This window comes from Diospyros lotus, chromosome 6, assembly GCF_014633365.1.
Source record: "Diospyros lotus cultivar Yz01 chromosome 6, ASM1463336v1, whole genome shotgun sequence".
NCBI lineage: Eukaryota > Viridiplantae > Streptophyta > Magnoliopsida > Ericales > Ebenaceae > Diospyros > Diospyros lotus.
In genome coordinates this window covers 2,050,298-2,071,753 of record NC_068343.1, presented here as the reverse complement: position 1 = coordinate 2,071,753, position 21,456 = coordinate 2,050,298, and the positions used below count along the sequence as shown (strand labels likewise).

General features: G+C 34.8%; 1 protein-coding gene across 1 annotated transcript; it reads left to right on the top strand.

The window, feature by feature from the left end:
* Window positions 1-1,051: 1,051 nt before the first annotated feature.
* On the top strand, window positions 1,052-5,997 carry LOC127804806 (peptide deformylase 1B, chloroplastic/mitochondrial). The gene is made up of 7 exons (XM_052341830.1): window positions 1,052-1,357; window positions 1,816-1,954; window positions 3,060-3,252; window positions 3,764-3,874; window positions 4,973-5,035; window positions 5,426-5,559; window positions 5,678-5,997. The coding sequence occupies exons 1-6, from the start codon at window positions 1,135-1,137 to the stop codon at window positions 5,525-5,527; spliced, it is 831 nt and encodes a 276-aa protein (XP_052197790.1). The 5' UTR covers window positions 1,052-1,134; the 3' UTR covers window positions 5,528-5,559; window positions 5,678-5,997.
* Window positions 5,998-21,456: the final 15,459 nt, after the last annotated feature.

Sequence of the window (21,456 nt, the reverse complement as noted above, 5' to 3'; positions counted from 1 at the left end):
AACTAACCAAAATATAAAAAATTATGTTATTTTTGTATTTTGTTATTTTAGTTTTTCAATTTTTTAAAAATTTTATAATTTTTTGTATTTTTCAATTTGTTCAGTCGATACTCACTCTTAGTTTTGAGATTTTTTTTTGGATGTTTGATTGAATAAAAAATAAAATAATTTTGTTATAATAAAATATCTTTTATTATAATTTATAAGATGTAAAATAACTTATCAATTCGAAATGTATAGGTTATTTTTTATTTATATTAAACCTAATAAATAATTTTTTTCAATTTTTTAAAGCATCTTAAGATTATCACTCTTACGCAGCTCCTTATTGTTCGTGTTATCGATTTCAATAAAAGAGATAAATTACAAATGAGTATTTGGTTTTTGTCTAGACTAAGTATCCAACTCGTGATCTACTAGTACTAACTCTTAACGTATTACTTGTCCACTACTTGATTTATGTCTTGGGTTTATTTAAAAATATTTTGAGATTATCGCTCTTGTGTGGTCATTCGTCGCTTGTACTATCGATTTCAGCAAATAAGATAAGTCACAATGAGACTTTTGACTTTTGCCTAAACGAAATATCGAATTCGTAACCTATTAATATTAATTTTAACATATCACTTGCTCGTCACTTGACTTATGTCTTGAGAATCTCTTTAAACCATCTTTACGTATATTTAATTATACATCTTAAAATAAATGCACCTATACACAAATATGTATATACATCATAAACATGCACACATAAGTACTCTTAATAAAAATAAGTAAATAATCCCTCTCCCATTTTAAATTATTTTTTATAATTATCCGTACAATGATTTAAAAAAATAAACCTTAATAGAGATGGTAATCGATAACAACAATTTACACACTCGTGTAGAATAATTTAGATATTTCATCACGCGTGTATTACACATTTTATACGAGACGTGAAGTTGATTTGAAATATATAATTAAAATAATAAAAATTTAAAAAAATACACGTAAAAAGGATAAAAAATAAGGGCTTGTCCCACGTTTTGATCTCTAAAATGTTATGGGTTTCCCTTCCGAGTGGCCCCAATTGATTACAGTACAGTTGCAACTCACGCCGTCGTCAGCGCCTGGGTCTGTCTGCGCCTGGCGATGGCTTGTTCGACTTGGCTCCACCTCCACTACTCGCCGTTCTCTCTCCTCCCAGTCATCTGTCGCTGCAAATTTCTTCTTCCCTCTAATCCCCGCCGCTGCCGGCGGCCCATCCCAACCGGCAGGTTCATCTCCACTCAAAACCAGTTCAAATATCTTCCATTGGAAGTCCAGGCTCAGGCTAAACGAGGCCTCTCATTCAAAGAAGACCAAGCAGCCTTACGTAAGCAGACTCTAATCATCCATCTTCTTAAGCATTTCCACCGGTTCCGCTGTGTGTTCTATACTTGCTATCTCCGATTAAAACTTAAGCTCAGCATTCGGAATGTAAATCTTATTGCCTGACATGCTCTGTAGAAAATTCCTGTAAGAATATCAATTGTCAAATTGAATATGCGGAAACCATGCTTCTTAGTTTTAGGGCATTGTGTCTGTTTGGTTTCCTGTGAAATTGCAAAGAACTAGCGAAATTAAAGTTACGAAATCGGGCTTTTGCATTGTTGGCAAAAATAAGAATGCTGATTTTTTTCTCCCTTCATATTCTTATCTATAGTTTCAATTAGAAAAGGTCAATTACTAGCTCTGAATGAAAATATAGAGCTGTTACTTCGGCGTTAACGGACAAATAGGCGTTTCACTTTCTGATGCTATTTTGTTGTTTCAATTTCTTGTTATTTGTAGCTGCTGATTTGAATTTCGAGGCACCTCTCAAAATTGTGGAATACCCGGACCCTATACTCAGAGCCAAGAATAAGCGGATTGATACATTTGACGATAATTTGAAGAAATTAGTTGATGAGATGTTCGATGTCATGTACAAGTAAGAATTAGTAATCATTTATTTACGGTAGAAGTTATCATGTATTTTATCATTTGCTTGACTAGTCTAAATATATTCGAGGATAACTTGCACTTACCAAATGACATATTTTCAATAATATTGGCATCCATTTCTATTGCATGTTAGTTTACACCATTTATCTGGTAAGTTGCTACATACACCAGAGTAGTAGTCTAAGCTGATCTGATCAGGTACCTAATGGTAAAATACTTTTTTAGAGTTGACCATTCAGACTCAAGCTAAACTGGTTTAATCTGAACTGTTAAACTGTCTTAATAATGTTGGAAAATTAAAATATACAGTTGCTTCCCATTGCTGTTGACACGTCACGTGGATATCATAGAATGAGCAATGAATAAGTAATCTCTTCTAGTTCAGCGGTGTCTAGACCTGGAATCTTTCCATTGTGTTGTTCAGGGTCCTCTAGAATCCTCATCCTTCCTGTACACGACCATCCATCGCTTTCTTCCACCATAATTGATCTCACTCTATATGCTGGAGAGGGACATGCTTAATTGCATGTATACATTATTAATATACATTATTAAACTGATTGCATATTTTTTATTGAAATGTTGGTTCTACTGACTTCTCTATATTATAACATCACGGGGTTTGCATCCTACAACTAGAATTACTTTAATCACATGCTAAAGAGGGACATACTTAATTTCATGTATATCATATTAACTGATTGCATAACTTATATCGCATATATTGATTCCCTTGAAGCCTTTTCCAATATCCTTTTGTTGCCTTCACTTTTTTCTCAAAATGAAAGTACATCACACTCACCTTAATAATGCTGTTGTATATGCTTGTCCATTTACAATAACGTGGAAAGACGCTGGATTAGAGGTGTGTATTTCACATAAAACTTAAAGTAGGTCTTATGACGTCTTTAATGGTTCCAAAAGATTGATCATGTACTGTACTACAGAACTGGGTACTGTCAGTAGAAGCTCAATGTCTTCTGTCTATATTGTTATATCTTTACTAATCCATTTTATTTGTTTCCTGCTTAGGGAGAATCTTGTTATATACATAATAGTGAACAATACTGGTGAACCTCCTTTTTCTGCAGGACTGATGGTATTGGGCTCTCAGCACCCCAAGTTGGAATTAATGTTCAGCTTATGGTGTTTAATCCTGTTGGAGAACGTGGTGAAGGACAGGAGATTGTTCTTGTAAATCCTAGAGTCAGCAAATACTCCAAAAAGATGGTGCTCTTCAATGAAGGATGCTTATCCTTTCCGGGGATCTATGCAGACGTGGAAGTATATTTTGGTTGCCCTTTTTTGTGTTCTATGTATATATTATATATATTTGCAGATAGCTAATTAGCTAGTGATAAATTGCTTAAAAGATTTTAAATACCTTTGGCAAAAGTCTGTATCCATTTCCTTGGCCATTGAAGATCCATTGAGTCTTCCAGGAGAGCCTCGGATACTGCTGATTATAAGTGATTAAGTGAGAGATGCAGGAACAACACAAACTATATGAACATGCATGGCATGTAACTGAGTCCAAGCATCACATTTTAAGTTCTGTGGAAGTTTCCCCTTTTTTGCTCACCATTTTTAAATGTATTTGAAAAGATACTTTCATGGAATTTATGCCATGTTTCCTGGTAAAACCATCATCACTCCAAAAGTAAAGAAAAGAAGAAGATTTTTTTTATAATTATAAAGAAATCAGAAGCTTTCTTTGTACATTTAATTTGTTGACTTTCTTGTTATTTTATCAATAGTATTATCTTTAAATCTTGTGCTGTTGTTTACTTTCCAGAGACCAGAATCTGTAAAGATTGATGCAAGGGATATTACTGGTGCCAGATTTGTTGTCAATTTGGCAGGCCTTCCTGCACGTGTATTTCAGCATGAATTTGATCATTTGCAGGTTCATTCTTCAGTTTCCTCTCTATTAATTATTGCTACTTTAGGAATGGATATCTCCAGACCTAGAGTTTTTCTTCTAATATGTTTAGCTAACAGTTTGCTGACCCCACCTAGTGGGATTAAGGCTTGTGTTGATGATGTTTAGCTGATAGTTATCAGATTGGACATATTGATTTTGGTGACTCCTTTTTTTTCCTTTTCTTAATTTCCGTATAAGATCCATGTTCCCTGAATAAGAGGAAACAAGAAAATTGCCCTTAATATGTTGTACTTCATCCTTATTCTCTGTGCTCTATTTCTCTCTTCTTCTTCTTCTCTGTATTCTTCTCTGACATCTTCCTTCTCTCTCTCTTTTTCATCTTCTTTGGTTCTACATCACTTGTACTCCACCTGTTCAATTTTTTCCTAATATACCTGACTACACATAACAATGGCCGCTATTTGTTTGCTGAACAGGAAACACCTCCAAAATTTCGTTCCCCGACACATTGCTGGATAAATTATTAATCTTTTGGAACTCTAGACTAGACGTGATGTGTTCTGTGCTGTGCATTACCTTAGGCAAATATTTCGAGAAACAATATTTTAGGCATAAAAGTAGAAATTAATATTATTTTATTAATTTCTTTATTTTAATTTGTTTCCTAGTTTCTTTTAATTTCTTTTATGTCCTAGAATCCTAATTAGATTAGGGTTACCTTTATTAGTTTAATTACCAAGGAATCCTATTTAGAAAGGAATCCTCATTAGAATAGGTTTCTATCTATTATTTATCTATAAATAATCCTTTAATGAAGTATTGAAGGATAGACTTTGATGAATAATATTGAATATTACTATTAATTTTATGTAATCGAGATTACTCTTGTTTCTTTTGGTTTGGGTTTTTGCATCAGAAAGTTATTTGAATGGCTCAGACAGGGTGTGTGGACTGATAATCTGAGTGTTACTTGGAAAATGAACTTGAGAAATAAAGTAGGCAGTCATTTTTAACAGACTTGTGAATTGTGCTTACAAGTGCTTAAAAAGGTCAATGTTGTCCTTGGGCCCCATTCTATAGCAATAAAATATATCTCTAATATCACTCTTGAGTTTGCAGGGAATTCTTTTCTTTGATAGAATGACTGAAGAAGTTCTTGATGGTATTCAGGCAGAGCTTCAGGTGAGTGAATCCTTCTTGTGGTTGTCAGATATTCTGACTTAATGGCTACGTAGAATATATCAGCATGTTTGGTAAAGATAAATATCCACGACCTTGATTGCCTACATCTAGTTCATACAAACAAATCGGGTGTCATGATGATCAATAGATTTTTATTCTTTTTGATGGGGAAATTCTACCAATTCCTCTTTTTTTATGTTGGATATTTTTATGTGCAGAGAAAGCTAGAGGTGAACTATGAAAACCATCTACCTTTTTCTTTTCCTTTTCAGAAATATTAATCTGACTAGATTGTTCTAATAATTAAATTGTATTTTGTTTTTTCTGTGTTCTGGGCAAGTTATATTTCTGTAAAATGGATATGAATGTTAACATATATACTTATAATAGGCCTTGGAAAAGAAATATGAAGATAAGACGGGAAATCCAAGCCCAGAAAAGATAGCTACCAGACAAAGAAGGAAGGTGGCTGCTGGTTTTGGAAAATCATGAACTTTAGGTATAGGGTTCTGGGAGTGCATCAGGTATGAAATAAATTATTTACCAATGCCAGTGCCTTTTTGATTGTCCCAATTCAGGTTGATTTTTTCATTTGCTCACTCATTATACTCTGTGAAGCCTGATGGTGCTTATTACATGCAGGATTCTGCTGAACTGAAACGTGGGTTGGAAACAATTATGCACTGTTGTTGGTTCAATAGACGATTGATTAAATGGTTCTTGACATATCAGGGATAGCAATAAATTTAGTATGCACCATATGTTTATAATGGGAATCAAATATGTAAAGCAATGAATTTCTGGAAGAATTTTTGCCAATAGCGTTCTGATATTGTGTCCCTGGCTTGAGCATTGAGCCACATTGGTTATTGTAAGAGATCTTTTTATTCAGTCATATGAGTTTTCTGTCTGTGAGAAACATAAGGCATATTTTAATCGAACATTTAGATATTCTTGTTATAGATTTATGTTATACATGTTGCATGCCTCTTGGTGTCAAAATGACATAAATGACCCATGGAATGAGTGTCGCCTTCGGGCTTTCAAATAATTGCTGAGATAGTGTACCCTTTTCTCAGAGTAACAACGTTCAATTGATTGAAACTGGAGTCTATGATGCAGCATTTTATTTTCAAGATATTTCTAACTGACAATCAATTCATTAATTCCTAAAAAACCTTTACGATATAGGGGATTTATTCTGATATCGATTTAGCTAATCTGCTTGTACATTATATCTAATAACTAGACAGACCCAAAAAATGAGATAGAAGGAAAAACCTAATATCTGCTCCCTTTCTTTAGAAATGAAAATTCTACATTCTCTGTGATGGGATCCCCCCTTTTCCAGGAAGGAGGCAGCAGACTCTAAAAATTTACTTAAACTGAGGTAACATATGCTAGACTTATTCTATGCCTAGATTAAATTTAACTCCTCATGTCTATCTTATAATCTGTGATTAGCTAAGTTCAGCTGGAGTCAGCAAACATTTGAGTTTTCTTTCGCTCTTGATTGGCTGTCCATCTGCAAACAGTCAATTGGAGGGCTGGTGGTGGTTTGTAACTCTCCATACGTTTGCCAACACGAAGGTTGATTCAACTTTTTGCTTCCTTCTAGTGGTTTGAGCTCTATGGTATTTAAAGTTATCCTTGTGCATGGCAAGCTGTCACTGCATGCAAAATGTACAGATTTTACCGTGTAAGTCCCTCTTATATTCTGATAGGATATGCCTGAGACTGCTACTGCTGTTGTTTGGTTCTCGCACTTGCTTTTGTCACATTAGAATTGATCTATCATGATAGGAATTTTTGCTTCTGAAACTTGAATGTTTGAGAACAAGATCCCTTGCACTAAACCCAAGCCACCCTACAGTGGAAAACAACTGAATTCTTGTAAGATGGTTACTGTCAGATATCCAAGCTGATTCAAATAAGCATGTCAACATGATCCATCCATGGTCAGATAGCTGCTGATTCAAACATTAATTTCATGTAATATGATCTTGTCTTTTTTTCTTAACTGGAGAAGGAGACATATGTATATACCTGCCATGTCTTTATCCTGACACCTGTCATTGTGTCATGCATTGTGGTGTCTCTTACAGTAATATTTGAGACACAAGGTTTGGTATTGTCCCTTCCTAGTCCCCCAATGCTGATTCCATGTCCAGGTCCGCAATTCACGTTGTGTATGTATATGCCTGAGCATCTAGCCTAGATGGAGATACAGTCATCTCCTGTAAATATACATGTCTGTAATTCTTGTTTGCTAGGTCTCTTTCTATGGTTTCTAGATACTTTCTGTGAGTTGAGCCATGTTAGTTTGGTTGAACCCAGTTGTAGTGAATAAAAGTATTAGGAACGATTGATTGTGTCTGCAGCATCCTACGGTTTGATCCTGTCGGAGTTCTTGAAAAATCTCTTATGAGAAATGTTATATTTTGTGAAACATAAAAAGAGGCCCAAGTCTGGGGGGCCTCTTGTGGCAACCTGGGCTGCCCTTTTGGGCGCCCACTGGAGGGCCACAAGATGCAGCCAGCTTGGGCCAGCCCTCTTCTCTTATCCTTTGATCTGTTGTCGTTTTGTCTTCTGCTGCTCCTTTTGCACGATTTAATCCAGACCTTCGACGCTGCTTTTTCTGAGGCAATCCAAGCCATTCATTTCGATTATATCTCGCCTCGAGATCACTGTTTTCTGATGGATTGAAGACGAGTTTGATAGAGGGGTTCGGCAGAGAGTCGGTCATTTTTAGGGTTTCATTTTTGCTCTCTCTCTCTCGTTCTGTCTCTGTAAATGTTGTATAGTTTGTCTTCTGTAAGCGTTCCTTGTTTTTGTTTTGTGTAAGGTAAGCTCCTAATCTGTAAGTGATTTCGTGGCTTATTGTTTAGAAAATCAGGGTTGTTTTTGTTATCGTTTTTGTTGTAATCAGATTGAATCTATTTTAGTGAAGTGAGCTCTTCTCACCGGAGCTCAAGTGGATGTAGCCCTATTTTTGGGTGAACCACTATAAAATCTTGCGCCTCTTGTTTCTGGTTTACGTTTCAAATACTGTCAATATTGGCTGCGTTTAAATTTTTCAGTTCGTGTGATTTCATCTGTGTGGGATTTTGACAGTGTGTTTTGTGTTTGGAGATTTTGCTATCTCTGTTTGTTTGTAACAGTGGTATCAGAGCTCTCTGGTTTATCGTATCCAACGTTTTAGGATCAAAATCTCGACCGACTCTGTTTTTTTCGAAAACCTAGGGTTTCCTTTCCTTACTGTGTCGGTGTTGTTTTTTTATAAGAACTCTAGGGTTTTCTGAAGAAAGTCTGTCAGCGTGAGTTTGCTGTACAGGTCTCAGTCAGTAAACTAGGGTTTTTTGTTTTGTGAAATTTTTGTGTATTACGAAAATGACAACAACCCGATTTGAAATCGGTACATTTGATGGAAAGGGGGATTTCGGTAGTTGGAAAAAGAAGATGAGGGTACTTCTCTCTCATCACAAAGTGCTTATAGCACTTGAGACAGATGACCGGAAATTGTCACCTGAGCAGCTGGCCCGAACTGATGAAATCAGAGAAGAGGCATTTAATCTGATTTTTCTTCATCTTGGTGACTCTGTAATCCGTAAGGTTGACGGTATATCTCTACCTCTTAAACTTTGGAATAGATTAGAATCTTTATATTCTGTAATGTCTGCTCCAAATTTAGTTTATTTAAAAGGCATGTTGTTTAACTTTAAAATGAATACATCTAAGTCTATGGATGAAAACATAGATGAATTTACTAAACTCACCTTGTTATTGAGAGGTACTGATCAGGCTTTAGGAGATACTAGTGAGGCAATGATTTTGTTAAATTCCTTACCTGATGATTATGATGTAGTGAAACATGCTTTACGTTACACTGGTATAGTACTTAATATGGAACTTGTTATATCTGGTATTAAAGCTAGAGAACTAGAACTTAGTACATCTAAGAAATCTGGCAACAATTTGTTTGTTAAAGGGAATACAAATAAAAGAAATTATACTGTGAATACTGAACAACACAATGGGTCAGGGTATAAGGGAAAAAAGAAGGAAAAGAAGGGAAAATAAAAACAAAAGTGGAAATGTTACCACTGTGGGAAAGAAGGTCATATAAAGAAATACTGTTATGATTACTTGAAAAAACAAAAGTAAGGGGGAAATGTAACAGTAGCAGCTAGTAGTTCTAATTGTTTGGCTGAGGTGCTTAATGTTTCCTCAAGCTCAGTTTTAAATGAATGGATTATGGACTCTGGCTGTTCTTTTCATATGTGTCCTAATATTAACTGGTTTCACAACTTTAATAACAGAGAAAGTGGAATAGTGTACATGGGAAACAACCAATCTTGTAATGTTCAGGGTAGAGGAGACATAACTCTTAAGTTGCATGACAACAAAATTAGAACTCTTACTGATGTAAGATATGTCCCTGATCTTAAAAGAAATTTAATCTCACTTGGTACACTTGATGAGTTGGGATTCTCATACAAAGCTGAAAATGGTTCCTTGAATGTTTTTAAAGGAGATGAACTAATCTTAATTGGTTTAAAGAAAAATGGTTTATATGTTTTAAAGGGCTATTTTCATTCCTTTGTTATATCAAATTCTGCATGCTATGTTAACACTGATAAGACTGATCTGTGGCACTTGAGACTTGGCCATATGAGCCTGAGAGGTATGCAGGCACTGTCAAACCAAGGATACCTTGGTCCAGTGTCTGCTGAAACTCTCGATTTTTGTGAACCATGTGTGCTTGGCAAGTAACACAGGATGAGTTTCCATAAGGGAACTCACCTGGCGAAGGCATGCCTTGAGTACTTACATGCAGATCTGTGGGGACCCTCCCAGGTCCCCACCCATGGTGGCAACAAGTACTTCCTTTCTATTATTGATGATTATACTAGGAAGGTGTGGGTTTTTCTGTTAAAATCAAAAGATCAAACATTAGAAAAATTTAAAACCTGGAAGACCTTAATAGAAAACCAAGCTGATAGGAGAATCAAAACTCTTAGAACAGACAATGGTTTAGAATTCTGTAATAAAGAGTTTGATGATTTCTGTAACTCCCAAGGAATAAATAGGCATAAGACTGTTAGGAATACACCCCAACAAAATGGGGTGGCTGAAAGAATGAACCGGACTCTCCTTGAAAAAGTGAGGTGCCTTTTGTTCACATCTGGCTTGCCTAAATCCTTTTGGGGAGAGGCCTTAGCAACAGCCTCACACCTAGTAAATAGAAGCCCCTCCACAGCCCTTAATTTAAAATGCCCTGAAGAAAAGTGGATTGGAAGAAAATTAAACTTCAACTACTTAAGAACCTTTGGCTGTGAAGCCTATGCTCATCAGTCAGAAGGTAAGCTGGAACCTAGATCCACTAAGTGTGTTTTTGTTGGGTACCAGGAAGGAACTAAGGGATATAGGCTATGGGAAAGGCAATCTAAGGGTGTAAAAATTATCATCAGCCGAGATGTTATATTTAATGAATCAATCTTCCCTTGCAAATTATCTAAAACTGATGACATAGACAATTCCACCAGTTTAGGAGATACCCAAATAGAGGTGGAGCATCAAGTTATAGATAACAATCCTTCAAATGCTCCAGCTATACTAGTCCTTCAATCTGAAGGAGACCCTACATCAAACCAAGACCAGACCTCTGATCATGAATCTGATCATGAGGAACAAAATGATGAAACAGAAATTGAGGTGGAGCAATTTGACACCCCTCAACATAATCTGGAAAATTATCAACTTGCTTGAGATAGAAGCAGGAGGTTTATTAGACCACCTTCAAGGTATAATTTCTCAGATTTGGTGTTTTGTGCCCTAGTGGCAGGTGTTGAGATGAGGAGCAGTGAGCCTTCCTCTTATGAGGAGGCTGTCAGCTCAAAGGAAAGTAAAAAATGGCAACAAGCCATGGATGAGGAAATGGCCTCTCTAATGGCAAATGGAACTTGGGTACTTGTCTCTCGTCCAGAAAATCATAAACTGATCCAATGTAAGTGGCTGTTCAAATTAAAGGAAGGTATATCCCTAGATGACCCTATTAGATATAAAGCAAGACTAGTAGCTAAGGGGTTCACACAAAGGGAAATGATAGATTACACTAAATTTTTTCTCCTGTGGTCAAATTTAAGACAATTCGCATGATGCTTGCAGTAGTAGTTCAATTTGACTTAGAACTTGAACAATTGGATGTTAAAACTGCATTTTTGCATGGAGACCTAGATGAACACATTTACATGGTTCAGCCTAATGGTTATGTTGTGTCTGAAAAACCTGATCATGTTTGTTTGCTGAAAAAATCTTTGTATGGCTTAAAACAGGCCCCAAGGCAATGGTACAAAAAATTTGATAATTTTGTTCTAGGGGCCGGGTTTATTAGAAGTCAATATGACAACTGCTTCTATTTCATGCTTACAGAAATTCCTGTTTATCTACTGCTTTATGTAGATGATATCCTTCTTATTAGCAAATCTAAGTCAAAGATTAATGAGTTAAAATCTATGTTAAATTCAGTTTTTGACATGAAAGACTTAGGTCATGCTAAGAAAATACTAGGAATGAAGATTGAGAGAAATAGAAGCAACAATAGCCTTAAGATACATCAGCATGATTACTTGGTGAAAGCTGTTCACAAATTTGGAATGGGAAATTGTAAAACTGTCATAGTTCCATTGGCAGGACATTTTATTTTATCAAAATTACAATGTCCCACATCCAACTCTGAATTAATAGAAATGGAAAATGTCCCTTATGCAAATGTAATTGGAACAATTATGTACGCAATGATAAGCATTAGGCCTGACCTTGCATATTCAATTTCATTACTCAGTCGATATATGTCTAAACCTGGTAAAACTCATTGGGATGCCTTAAAACATTTGCTTAGGTACATAAATGGTACTGCATGCATTGGTTTAAATTTTAAGAAAAGATTTGAACTCTAAATCTTGCTGGTTATGTTGACTGATTTTGCTGGAGATAGAGACTCCAGAAAATCCACCATTGCTTACTATTTTACTTTGGGTGGAAATTGTATAAGCTGGAAGTCTCAGTTACAGCCTCTTGTAGCTCTGTCCTCCACTGAGGCAGAGTATGTGGCTGTAACAGATGCCTTTAAGGAAGCCATATGGCTTCAAGGCATACTAAAAGAAATTCACTTGCTTCAAAGCAAAGTGATGGTTTTCTCGGATAGTCAAAGTGCCATCTACTTGTCCAAAAATCCTGTATATCATGATAGGACCAAACATGTGGATGTGAAGTATCACTATGTAAGAGAAATGATAGCCAACAGAACTGTGGGAATTCAGAAAGTATCTTCAGCCAACAATCCAGCTGACATGGGTACCAAGGTATTAACTGCAACTAAATTTAAGCATTGCTTAAAATTGTTGCATATTGATGATGGCTAATTTTCTGGTCATCTAGAGCTATGAAGGTGAGGATTGTAGCATGCTTTACTTATATTTTCATATCTGATTACTTATTCATTTTATGTTTCAAGGTGGAGTTTGTTATATTTTGTAAAACATAAAAAGAGGCCCAAGTCTGGGGGGCCTCTTGTGGCAACCTGGGCTGCCCTTTTGGGCGCCCACTGGAGGGCCACAAGATGCAGCCAGCTTGGGCCAGCCCTCTTCTCTTATCCTTTGATCTGTTGTCGTTTTGTCTTCTGCTGCTCCTTTTGCATGATTTAATCCAGACATTCGACGCTGCTTTTTCTGAGGCAATCCAAGCCATTCATTTCGATTATATCTCGCCTCGAGATCACCGTTTTCTGATGGATTGAAGACGAGTTTGATAGAGGGGTTCGGTAGAGAGTCAGTCATTTTTAGGGTTTCATTTTTGCCCTCTCTCTCGTTCTGTCTCTGTAAATGTTGTATAGTTTGTCTTCTGTAAGCGTTCCTTGTTTTTGTTTTGTGTAAGGTAAGCTCCTAATCTGTAAGTGATTTCGTGGCTTATTGTTTAGAAAATCAGGGTTGTTTTTGTTATCGTTTTTGTTGTAATCAGATTGAATCTATTTTAGTGAAGTGAGCTCTTCTCACCGGAGCTCAAGTGGATGTAGTCCTATTTTTTGGTGAACCACTATAAAATCTTGCGCTTCTTGTTTCTGGTTTACGTTTCAAATACTGTCAATATTGGCTGCGTTTAAATTTTTCAGTTCGTGTGATTTCATCTGTGTGAGATTTTGACGATGTGTTTTGTGTTTGAAGATTTTGCTATCTCTGTTTGTTTGTAACAAGAAATGAGCGTTTTACACTTCAGCATTTATTCTGTGATCCAAAAAGGTTGAAGAGATAAGGACCATCAGTTATTTTCCATGTGCCAATCGCTACTGCTCAGTTTATCTTTTTGCGTTTGTACATTTAAAAAGGCAGGATTTATGCTTTCTCTTCCGGTTTCCCTGTTTTGGTGGTTAATTTTGAATGCCATGAACTGAGGTACAAGCACACATCCAAAGAAGATGATTATGACTTTAGGTTAAAAAATTATTTGGTTATGGTGTTCTTTATTGCAGAAAAGATAAAGCAGCTGTTTCTTGGATTATCAGAATTACCACAAGCCAGATTAGCTCTGTAGATCACCACATCCTGGGAGTTCTGCAGGTGGATTCCATCTGTATTGGGGTTGTCACCACTCGATGAAATGCTCACATAAAAAACTTGAACTTTTACGCAGTTGTCAAATTTGAGGTGAGTTCGAGGACTGCTTTGAATTGTTATCCCTGTTACTGTGACATCTGAACTGCCATAGAACCTGACTCCCTGCGCACACCACGTGCACTTCAAATTTTTAAGATCCAAGTTAGAGGTTGGTTTGGTGCTCAGCATCTTCCCCGCGGCCTTGTTACTTCCCTGCCAGTGTTGAGGCCATGAGAAGACATTGTTATTCTGTTTTAGTTCATGAATGGCTGTCGCTGCTTAGTTTTAACACACACACACACACACGTATATATAACAAAAGTTTGGGCGGCTCACCACATCCTGTGAGCTGCTATTGTTTGAATCTTTTGCTGAAGGTGCAACTGATTCTAACTCTCTGTTCCACCAGACTGAGTCTTGTCCATCAATGATCCCTTCACCTCTGATTGTAATCCCTTTGAGCTTTGTGAATTCTAGCCATTGCAGGAGACCGGTTCCCCACCCAAGCCTCTGGGCTTGTTGGAGCTATAATTTTACCATCCAACTGCAACGGATTAGAGAAACCAGCCTGAGTTCCAATTACTTAAAACGATTTTTTTCTCACTTTGAGAAGTTGGAGATGGTTTGGAATTCACCTGAAATACAATGTTTGGTTGGCAAGTAGGACCTGAAAAGGAGATGGGTTTGACTAGGAACACAGACCCTGCCGGAACCACCATTGTTGATGCCTCTACTTTACATGCATCAGCCCAAGCTGCTTCAAATGTCGTACCATCTTGCACGTCAATTAGTAGAAATTGTGATATTTCTACATAATTGTTATATGGAAACTAATTCCAAAGGAAATGTATTTATCCATTTATAAACTATTTTAATGGATTTTGTACATTCCATGTACAAATGTGAATGACGATGATGTAGCGATAATATTTTTATAATTATAAGGTGTAATTTAGATAATTTATATTTTGTCAAATTTAAGGAGACTTAAGGTGTAACGACCCGTTAGTGGGTCTAGAGTTTTATTGGAATTATGATTTTCTATGTGTGATAAATTAGTCTCAAGAATTAGATGTTATAAAAATTGTGAGGTGCCTAATTTAAGGGATTGGGCTTTTAAAGAAAACTTGGGTTGGAACCATTTGTTTTGGGTTGTGTTTTATTTAAGAGTGAGGTTGTGAAGTCCTTGGGTCTAAGAATATATATTGGGCCCATTGTGTTGGGCTAATGAAATGGGCATTGGGCCCATGAGCATAAAGATTTGTGTATTTTAATTTATCAAAATGAATGAATTATGAAAAGTCTAATAAGGGCTTAATGTTATGTTGAGGCCCTTTTGGTGGGCTAATAGAAATGGGCCATTATAATTAATTGAGCCAATGAGTTGGGCTTGGGCCTATGTAAGTGTATGAGTGGATTTTTGAATTTGGGCTTAGGCCCATGTGTAAAATATGAGAGATGGAATTTAATAAATGAAATTATATATATTTGTATTTTGTGGATTAAAAGAAAAGAAGAAAAGAGTTATAAAATGCAAAGTGACCAAATGGTCCTTATTTTATTGAAAAAGGTGAGGGCAATTGGGAAATTTCATAATGAGGTTGAATAAAGAAAATGAGAAAGAAATAAGGAAAATGAGAAATTCCAAAATTAGGCATTTGATATTTTGAATTGTGTGAGTGTGCAAGGTGGGCAAAAAGGTAAAATTGGCCAAGGGAGTGGTTGGAAAGTTGATGGGCGGGCATCTTTCCCCCATGCTTTTTTTTCCTTTGCCTTTTCTCCATTCTTTTCTTCCTCTTTCTTCTTCCTTTCGGCAGAAACTTCTTTTTCTTCTTTTCTTCTTCTTCTTCTCCATTTTGATGTCCATGAAAGCTTGAAGTGAAGTTGCAGCTGGGTGCATTCTTCTTCATTGAGTTTTTCTTCATCAAAGGCAAGTTCTTCTTGCATTTCTTTTTAGTTATGCAAGTTCTCTTACCTCATTGTTTCGTTTTGGAGGCAAGCTCTCATTCTAAATGCAAGTTATTATTCCTCCGATGTTGTTTCATTGCAAATTCATGTTGATATTCCTTGTTAATGTAAGCCTTTGGTTCTTTTTCCCTTGAGTCAAGTTGGTTTCCTTCTTGGTTCCCTTGTCTTCGAATCTTCTATTTTATTAGAAGATCTAATCATGGGTTTATATTGATTGGTGGATTATTTTCTCATTTCCTTAACTTGGTGTTTTATCATCGATGGGTCTTTTTATGAGTTTTCATTAGGGTTTAGTTCACCCTAAATTCTCAAAGGAATGACACTTGATTGATTAGGAATGTTAGAGAAGCAAGATTTGGTGTATCTTGCTTGGGAGGTTGAGTTTTGTGGGTTATCGTTGTTATTTTTAAGTTTTAGGCCTCTGTCGGTCAACCAAGTGATAATTTAAGCTTTTGTTAGTCGACCAAGTGGTTTCAATCGGTCGACCAAGTAATAATATAAGCCTCTGTTAGTCGACCAAGTATTTCAGTCGGTCGACCAAGTGTTTTAGTCGGTTGACCAAGTGGGTTGTTAGTCGACCAAGTGGTTTCAGTCGATTGACCAAGTGATAATATAAGTCTCTGTTAGTCGACCAAGTATTTCAGTCAGTCGACCAAGTGTTTTAGTCGGTTGACCAAGTGATTTCAGTCGGTCGACCAAGTGATAAAATAAGTCTTTGTTAGTCGACCAAGTGTTTTTACTCGGTCGACCAAGTCCCTATTTAGTCGACTAAGCCTTTTTCATCAGTTGACTAACTCTTTTATTCGGTCAACCAACATAATGTAATGATTCTTTCTTTTTGGTCCGATTCTTTTCTAATGCTTGAAATTCTTCCCCAAAGCTCTTGTGATGTCTTAGTTGGCTTCAAAAACCATCTCGTGGATATGTAGGTGTTCCAAAAATGGGGAAATTAATTAATGGTGAGAATTAAAAATAAAAATCATGAGCTGTTAATGGTGAATTCATGTAATCAACTTGTTTGACGTTGAGAAATAGTATGAAAATGAATCCCAATGAATAATGCTAAATCTCGTGGTAAAAATACCATTAGTTTATGTGAGGATATAATCTTGAAATGTCTAAATGTGCATGATGATTATGATAAGAACATTTCTAATAATGAAGTATGTCGATATGTTTACTTGAAAACCTTAATGAGCATTGCATGGTATTATCATTTATGGTATGAAAATGAATCTCAATGAATGATGCGAAATCATGTGATGAAAATATCATTGGCTCATGTGAGGATATAATCTTGAAATGTCTAAGTGCGCATGATGATTATGATGAGAATATTGCTAATAATGAAGCATGTTTGATATGTTCATTTGAAACTTGCATGAGCATTGCATGGTATTATTATTTGCGCACTTATTATTTTGCGCGGTGGTTATGTACCGCGGGGTGAGAAAATGATATCTTAAAGAGCACCTGACGCGAGAAAGGTGGCCATAGACCTGGTAGGCGATGCTCAAGTCAAATGAATGGTTAAATGATTTTTCTATGTATATGTATGCATGCATGTGAATGAAAGGCCTTGAGGGTTGATATGCTGCATAGAAAATTATATGTATTTATGAGAAATGAAATGATGCATGAATTGCATAACGCCAATGGCATGGAAATGATCATAATGATTGAGAAATGAAATGATGCATGAAGCATAACGCCAATGGCATGGAAATGATCATAATGATTGAGAAATGAAATGATGCATCAATTGCATAATGCCAATGACATGGAAATGATCATGATGATTGGGAAATGAAATGATGCATGAAATGCATAATGACGATGGCATGAGAATGATAATAATAATGGGATCTAATGGGAAATGTTACTCGTACTTGGGGAGTCGGGTCTATTCTATTTTGATTTATCCATGCCTTGACTCTATTGTCTTTATTTGTTGTGATATATACTTGTTGAGCCCTGTGACTCACCTTGCTTATTCATGTCATTCCAGGTAAGGGATAAGCTATTGTTGAGGGCGAGTACAATAAGGTTAGAGCCCGGGTTTAGTTGTGTACAGGAATGTACCAGCCTCAAGATCTATGAGTGTAATGTTGAGGGCAGGAAATAGAGGATTTAATTTGTTGTTAGAACCTTAATGTCCTTTATTTGAAAAATGTATGGGCGGTAAGCTTAGGATGATAATGTTAAGGGTGTGTAATATTTAATTTGAGCTCCTATTGATATTGAGCAAATGTAGAGATGTTTTATTTTGGCTCCTAATTATCAGTGAGCAAGTAAAAAAAAAAAAAGGGATTGGTCAGAAATCCGAGTTATTATTTCTGTATCCATTTTGTGACGACCTCTTTTTGAATTTTCTATGTTATCGGGATGATCCGGGAGAGAGTCGCTACACCAGGAGTTATAAGTGTTTAATTAATCTTATATTCATTTTCTTATCAAGTTTAACGATGTTCAAGTAAGTCACTTGTATATAACTTTAGTTGCCAACAAACACAAATGAATTAGATATTATTCACGCACCACTTTTTCAATAAAAACTTTCTCGATCAAGTGAAGGGTTATTGGTCGCAAGTCAAACTTACCACCTTATACAAAAAAACATTGTACCATTTTTGTCATTTGATGGCCGGATTTGAAACTCATAAAACTTTGAAGGAAAACAAAAGGTTCTTAGGGAGAGGGAACTTGTGAAATCACCTTTGTGTCATCTGCAAGGCCGTCACCTTTAGCACCATATCTCAATCCATTAAAAATGGCCGAGCCCCCACCACTTGCAGGTGGCGCAGGCTGTGGCGATCCATTGTGCCACCGGAGCTTCCCTTCTCTAGCGGCCCAAGCACCAGAGCTCAAAGACAAATCCAGTAAACCAAATAGAATCATTATATATACACACACACACATTATAAGCTCTGAGAATGAGCTAGCTACTCGTCTTGCGTTGATCAGTTCGATCGCTTTCTTGCAAGCGTTACAAGTCACTAAAAAATCAACGGCAATAACCTGCCAAGACGGGCGCTATGTGTGTACTGTAGCTGCTGAGAGTTGCCACCTTGATGATATTGATGCCATTGTTAAACGTTTCTTTTTGGATTACATCGCATTCTCAGCCACCCTGATCCTAAAACAACGAGGAAGTAAATCAATGGATATGCCCAAATAATCAAGATGGTAAGTCTTAGCACCACTAATATCACTCCTAAGGTCCTCCCCCAGAAAAAAGTATTTTGCTTCCCCTAAGAATCGAACCCACATTAGGAATCTCTAAACAGACTTTCAGTCTACCCCTTTATCACTTGACTATGCCCGGGGGCCATTGTTAAACGTTTCTTGACTTAGGAGATGCTTTATTTTGTTATTTATTTTCATTTATTTATAATACTAAATAAGTGGTCTCCTAATAATACTAAAAAAATAAATTTTTATTTACGCTGCTAGTATAAATATATATATGTATATGTGTGGACGAGCAACATAACATTCTAAAATTCAGTTAATAAATTGAATTTTCAAAAGAGGGCTCATATGATTTGTTTGGAAAAAACTAAAAATAGCTATACCGAGTTGTCCCATAATATTTAAACTCATAAGCTATACAATTACAATAAATTTTAAAATAATTTTATCACTATATGGCGACTCTTTCATGTTTAAATTTATTCAAATAAATTAAAAATTAAAATGTAATTCGAATACAATGAGCATTTATCAAAAAAAATAATTTTATATTTATTTGTGCATAGTATAATCCATGCCTCAATTCATTTTTTTTTTGGTGATGTCATAAGCAAAAATCATTAAAAAAAACCAGAAAAGCCTACAAATTTAAAATAACTTTTTTGACTACAAATTTATACTTTTTCCAGATGAGGGACAAAACACAAATAAAACAACTCTAACATTTAAAAATCTCTTGAATAAATATATCAATCATTTGGGAATTCTTCAAGCTTTGGCAAATGGGACAAAATTAGTTTTGAAAGAAAATTTTCTTCTGTTTAGATCATAGAGTTTTATGAAAAAAATAAATATTATTTATAAATATCTTAATTTTAATAGATCTCAAAATGTTAAAATAAACGTTATCCATAAAAATATTAATTGTAGTGGATCTCGTAATATTAGAATAAATATTATTTGAATGAATTTTAATTCTAGTAGATTTGAAAAAGTCTCGTACTTCTTTATAAATATACAGATATTTATTTCAAAAAAATATATGTCTCTTATACTAGTTTTAATATGTCATTCAAGTCTTTATTGTTTGATTTAAATATTGGTGTTTGAGCACTAATTTTTATGCATATTCTGATCGTTCTTTTTCTTATAGAGTTTGATCAGTTTGACAACGATATTCACACTCGATAAATTTATTATTGTATTCGAACGATAATATTATGTAAATATTAAATTAAATAAGGTGGAAATATTTATTTTGTTATAAATAAAAAAAATAAAAAAAAATAGATTTTACTCTTTCAAAAAGGCAGTTGTTAAATAAGGCTCTTCCTCTAATCTGTAGTGAAAAGAGGAAGAGCCGCGTAAAGATGGTCTTGGTTCAGCCTTTTTGGTCCTTTGTTACAAAATATTTGATTTGAACGGCACGGCCAAGTCTCATCTAATGCCGTACTTGGCAACATCAAGACGATTGAAACTCAAAATTAATTAATGCTGCTTTGTACGGAACAAATATTTACTTTCTTGGGATAACAAAATATATATTATTTCATTTGTTAATTAAAATATAAATTAAAAAATATTTTTAATTATATTTATCTGAAAATTTTTAAAAAATAAATTATGTGACTTCTTATCTTAATTTATTTAATAAATTTAATTTAATTTTTATAAATAAAAAATAATGACACGTGTATTATCTAATTTATTATAAATATATTATTATAATAAGAATACAATTGATATGATAATGGTTTTAAGGTCCACTCATCATATCTTGTCTTGAAAGTAGTGTTACAATAATTGTACCTGCAAAAGAAAAATATGTTACTTAGAGAGTTACGCGTGTAAAAGAAGGAAGCGGGTGGCTTGGCTTTTGGCACTTGAGTTAGTGAAGAAACAATCTGTATTGACTTTATAAAAACAATAATTACAAGCAAATCTAAGTTAAATCTCCTATCTTTGAAAAAGTTTCGGCTCTTATAAGATGACTACAGGTGGGGTCCGAGATTCTAAACTCACATCTTCTAGGTTTTGAGATAATTTTTCAAATTTAAAGACGAGTTCAGAAAATAGGATCAAGTTCTCCTCATCTCATCTGTTTTAGATTATTTGATATTTAGATTTAAGTCTTCATTTTGATATTCTCGCCTATCTTATTTTAAAAATTAAAATTTATCTCTTAAATTTTTGTGAGAGAAAACAACACCCGTCACTTTTAGAGATCTTGAGATTAGGATATGTTGAGTTGATTGACCATGATATATTGGAGTAGAGAACATACCATTAGGGTTGCATTTTCTTTGTTTTTTAATTTTTAATTTTAAATTTTAAATTTATTTTGAATTTTTTGTTTTAGTAGTCTATTTTTAGAAAATAATATTTTTTATCACTTTTGAAAACTATTTTTCAAAACAAAAAAAAACTAAAAAACACGTTTTTTTTGAAATTTTGAAAATAAATTTTTAATTACATTTTATTAAATATATTTAATTATTCAAAAATTAAATGTATTTAATTTTAAATAAATAAACTTAAAAAATAAAAAATATGATCATAATGTGATTATAAATAGGAAATATTAAAATAAAAAAAAACATAAACTAATAT